General features: G+C 37.2%; 1 protein-coding gene across 1 annotated transcript in view; it reads right to left on the reverse strand.

Annotated features, from left to right (window-relative positions):
* Window positions 1-1546: 1546 nt before the first annotated feature.
* Window positions 1547-4484, reverse strand: part of ipmka (inositol polyphosphate multikinase a) — a 24431-nt gene continuing 21493 nt past the window's right edge. Inside the window, exon 6 of the mRNA XM_021480893.3 lies at window positions 1547-4427. Coding sequence (XP_021336568.2) covers window positions 3976-4427 — 452 coding nt within the window. The 3' untranslated portion in view covers window positions 1547-3975. The remainder of the gene's footprint in view (window positions 4428-4484) is intronic.

Consider the following 4484-nt stretch of genomic DNA (forward strand, 5'->3'; position numbering starts at 1 on the left):
TTACCGAAGTCGCATGACCCGGTAAAACTATAGGTCTTCTGAGAAAATTTGCTCAGGCGAATGAAGCGAACGGGAGGTAGCGAAAACTACAATTCCCATCAGCCCATGCTTGACCATCATCCCTTGCGGTCTGTTGTCGCTACAGATCCAGTAATGCGGAAATGGAGTGTGCTGCTAGAAGCGGGGATGAAAAAGAGCTGTAAAACTCTAAAGCGGGTGTTGTCGCCGCGCGCGTACTGAATAGCGGTGTTGTCGCGCGAGTTCTTATCAGCTGTGTTGTCGCACGCGTACTGAATAGCGGTGTTGTCGCGTGAGTTCTTATCAGCTGTGTTGTCGCGCGAGTTCTTATCAGCTGTGTTGTCGCGCGAATTCTTATCAGCTGTGTTGTCGCGCGAGTTCTTATCAGCTGTGTTGTCACGCGCGTACTGAATAGCGGTGTTGTCAGCACACTGTTCAGATTGATGCAGACATGAGATCTCTATCTTACCCATGGTTTGTCCTCTCAAGTGGGGGAAAGACAATGCACAACGCTACCCACTGCTGTCAACCTGGGCCAAGTCATATCTCTCTTGTCCCAGAAACCTCAGTCCCAAATGAGAGGGTTTTTTTTCTGTTGCAGGGGACATTGTAAATGCCCAGAGATACCAGCTTTTACCAGATTATATTCATATGATAATTTTCCTTTAAACCCATCTCTATCTAAGTGAGTGAGTGATTAAATGTTGAATGTGATGAGTTTTCAACAATACTAAATTAAAAACTTTATTTTTTTTACATGGTTTAATATTTATTTTGTTATTAAAATTGAAGTTCCTGTTTCAAAGCTTACAGATAGATGACTAATTTGTATGTCATTGACACTTTTGGCACTTTTTTGGAGTATTTTCATAAGTTTTGTTTTTTCCTGTAAATGATTCAATAAATAACGTACCGTGACATTCATACCGAGGTATTACCGTACCGTGAAATTCTGATACCGTTACATCCCTAGTGTAAATGAATGATATGTGCTGGGTTAATCAGCAGTCCCTTTAAAATCTCCTTGCGAGATTTGGAGGAAGTCATACTAATCACATTTTGTACCAATTGACAGTAACGGAGGAACGCTGCCAAATTTAGTGAAGAGTAAGTTATTTCTCAAACAATTTACTTCAGTATGAGTAAAAGTAGACATCTTAAAAATCTACTTTAAAATTACAAGTTACAGTTTTAAACAAAATGAATGAAAAAAGTAAGTGTAATTTGTTACCCACCTCTGATCCTGACAAAGTTTACATCAGTGGAAAGCGTATTTATTCAGTGTTTAGATGATTCGTAAGTCTCAGTGTCACAAATGCAAGTCACATATATGCACTTTCTTTTCAGTCAGATCTTTGAAGACAAACATATGTAAAGGTGTGCTTGTTAAAAAAAAAAAAGATAAAATGAATATATAAATAAAAGGCAAATCTTAAGCTGTGAACATAAAAATTAAGGAAGGGTTGATTTGAACATCTTAAGCCAGTAAATTAATTACTTTTGTTGTTGTTATTGTTGTTTTAGATCTCCTTAATGGACATCTCACAGCTTAGCTTTTTTCTGGGGGCGTTTGCCGGCAAATTGCTTCTGAGGCTCTAATCATATTTTAAATTACATTCAAATTAGGAATAATGAAAAATCCCTGCAGTTTAAAGAAAAGCAGGAGGACAGAATGACACTCTGAAAACTGCAAATGAAGAAACGCAGCGGGACAGCAGCTCAATAACCGTGTGCTTATCCACATGAAATGATGCACTTTATTTATTTCATCTATTTTTAAACCACAGTATAATTATTACACCCCAGCTTGCTTGATCAGCTTTATGTATTAAAAAGAAATGTGATGTTTTTGCCCGACAATACAAGTGATGAATTCATTAAGCCTCAGAAGGGAATTTAAAAAAAAGTTTTGTTTTTGTGTTGATTTGTCATTGCCTCTTCATCTTCATTACACTTCCGAGCATCTCAATGAAAGAGCATTCTGGCTTTGTCCAGTCAATAATTATAGGAGTAATGCTTTTTTGTTGGCCGTGTGAGACACGCTTTATGGATAATAACAAACTTTTATGAGAGAGATGAAAACCCAAAGCAACCATTAGGGAGAACTGTAGCTCAGCAAAGATGTATCTGTTTTCTGCAAAGCAAAATTTATGCACTTTATCACAGGATAAGAGCAGTTTTGACATCATACTGTAAGTCGACAATCAAAGGTTCTGTCAAAGACTTCATATTTTTATTCCATTATTAATGATAGAAAAAAAAACACTGCCAATCAGCACTGAATCTAACTGGTTTTTAATCAGCAGATAAAAAATAAACCGCATTTATGGTATCATATAAAACTTTAATTGAAAAACAATGATCAAGTTCTGTGAAAAATGTCTTATAATATTAAACAGTAAAAGTTCTAAGATCAATAATAATTTAATGAATTGCTTTCATACATTTCCAAGATTTTATTCATTATTTTAATACATTCATTCATTCATTCATTTTCCCTCGGCTTAGTGTTTATTTCAGAGGTCGCCACAGCAGAATGAACCGCCAACTATTCCAACAAATGCTTTACGCAGTGAATGCCCTTTCAGCCACAACCCAGTACTGGCAAACACCCGTACACTGTCAAATTCACACACACACACACACACACACACACGCACGCACACATACACACACACACAGGGGGAAACCGGAGCACTCTGTGGAAACCCACTCCAACACGGGGAGAACATGCAAACTCCACACAGAAATGCCAACTGACTCAGCCGATGCTCAAACAAGCAACCTTCTTGCTGTGAGGTGACAGAGCTAACCTCTGAGCCACCATGCAACCCTTATAATATGTTCATATCCGGCAAAATTGTTTGTATAAAATAATGAATACATTTTATAACAGTGTAATTATTTGGCAGCAAGGAAATGGACAACATTGGTAAACAAAATTTCAAAATAACAACAAATAACAATGTAATTATAACTAAATTCATAAGTGCATTTTTAGAATCAAAACATTTTATTTGCAGCAGAAATGCAGTCATTAGGAGATGTTAATAACTCAGTGCAAGTGCATTTTAACAGCACTGATAAAAGATTATTTTCCCTGAGCTACATATCATCAATTCATCAATTATTAGCTACATACAAATCATCAATTATTCTCATCTTTGCAGCCATCTGCCAAGTTCTGAAAGTTACAGTATACTGTTTCTTTATAATAATCTTTATTTCAAAGGTTCAAAAAAAAAAAAAAAAAAAATTTGGATGAATGAACTGCCAACTTATCCAGGACATGTTTTACGCAGCGGATGCCCTTCCAGCTGCAACCCATCACTGGGAAAAATTAGGAAAAAATTATTAGCTTTCCTATGAATTTTTGTTTCTTTTTAAAAAATTTCCCAAATGATGTTTAACAGAGGAAGGAATTTTTCACAGTAATTCCTATAATATTTTTTCTTCTGGAGAAAGTCTTATTTGTTTAATTTCGGCTTGAATGAAACCAGTTTTTCAATTTTTTAATAACCATTTTAAGGTCAAGAATATTAGCCACATTAAGCAATATTTGTTTTTCAATAGTCTACAGAACAAACCATCGTTATACAATAACTTGCCTAAATAACCTAGTTAAGCCTTTAAATGTCACTTTAAGCTGTATAAAAAGTGTCTTGAAAAATATCTAGTCAAATACTGTCATCATGGCAAAGATAAAATAAAACATTTATTATTAATGATTTATTAAAACTATTATATTTAGAAATGTGCTGAAAAAATATTCTCTCTGTTAAACAGAAATTGGGGAAAAAATATACAGGGGGGCTAATAATTCAGGAGGGATAATAATTCTGACTACAACTGTATGTCAAGCCAATAAAGTGAATTGAATTGAATCGAGAGAGAGAGAGAGAGAGAGAGAGAGAGAGAGAGAGAGAGCTAGACTGTAGTCTTCGAGCAGGTCAGATGTCATTCCTTCAAAATGAGTTCTAAAGCAGCAAGAAGGTTCCTCAGGCCATACATGTAGCTCTGGTCCGCAGTGTCACTGGGAAACACATGAGCGAAATCAATCATCCTCACCTCCACTGCCTCCTCCTGTCCAAACTGCATCTTATCCTCCACCCCAACATCCCCGTCGTCCTCTCCTCCTGCTCCTCCCAGTGTCCCGTTAGTGTTCTGTGTGAGTGCTGAGCGGCTCTGATGGGAGCTGGAGTTGTTCTGCGGCCGATGCTGTGTTTGCTTGTGTTTCTGTCCGTCGAGTGTGTGAGGAGAGCCTTCATAAACCAGCAGCAGAGAACTGGCGTAGAAGTGCAGCTGAGTCTGAGTCTCAAACCAGCGGAGGATGCGTCGGATTTTAGAGATGATCAGGGAAATCGCACCTCGTCGTAAATCTTGGCCATTGTGGAAGAATCTGCTCAGGCCTGCACTCAAAGAAAGATTTTTGCTGCTTGTGCAAACTACTTATTTAAAATGAGCTG

The sequence above is a fragment of the Danio rerio genome, chromosome 13 (genome assembly GCF_049306965.1).
Source record: "Danio rerio strain Tuebingen ecotype United States chromosome 13, GRCz12tu, whole genome shotgun sequence".
Lineage (NCBI taxonomy): Eukaryota > Metazoa > Chordata > Actinopteri > Cypriniformes > Danionidae > Danio > Danio rerio.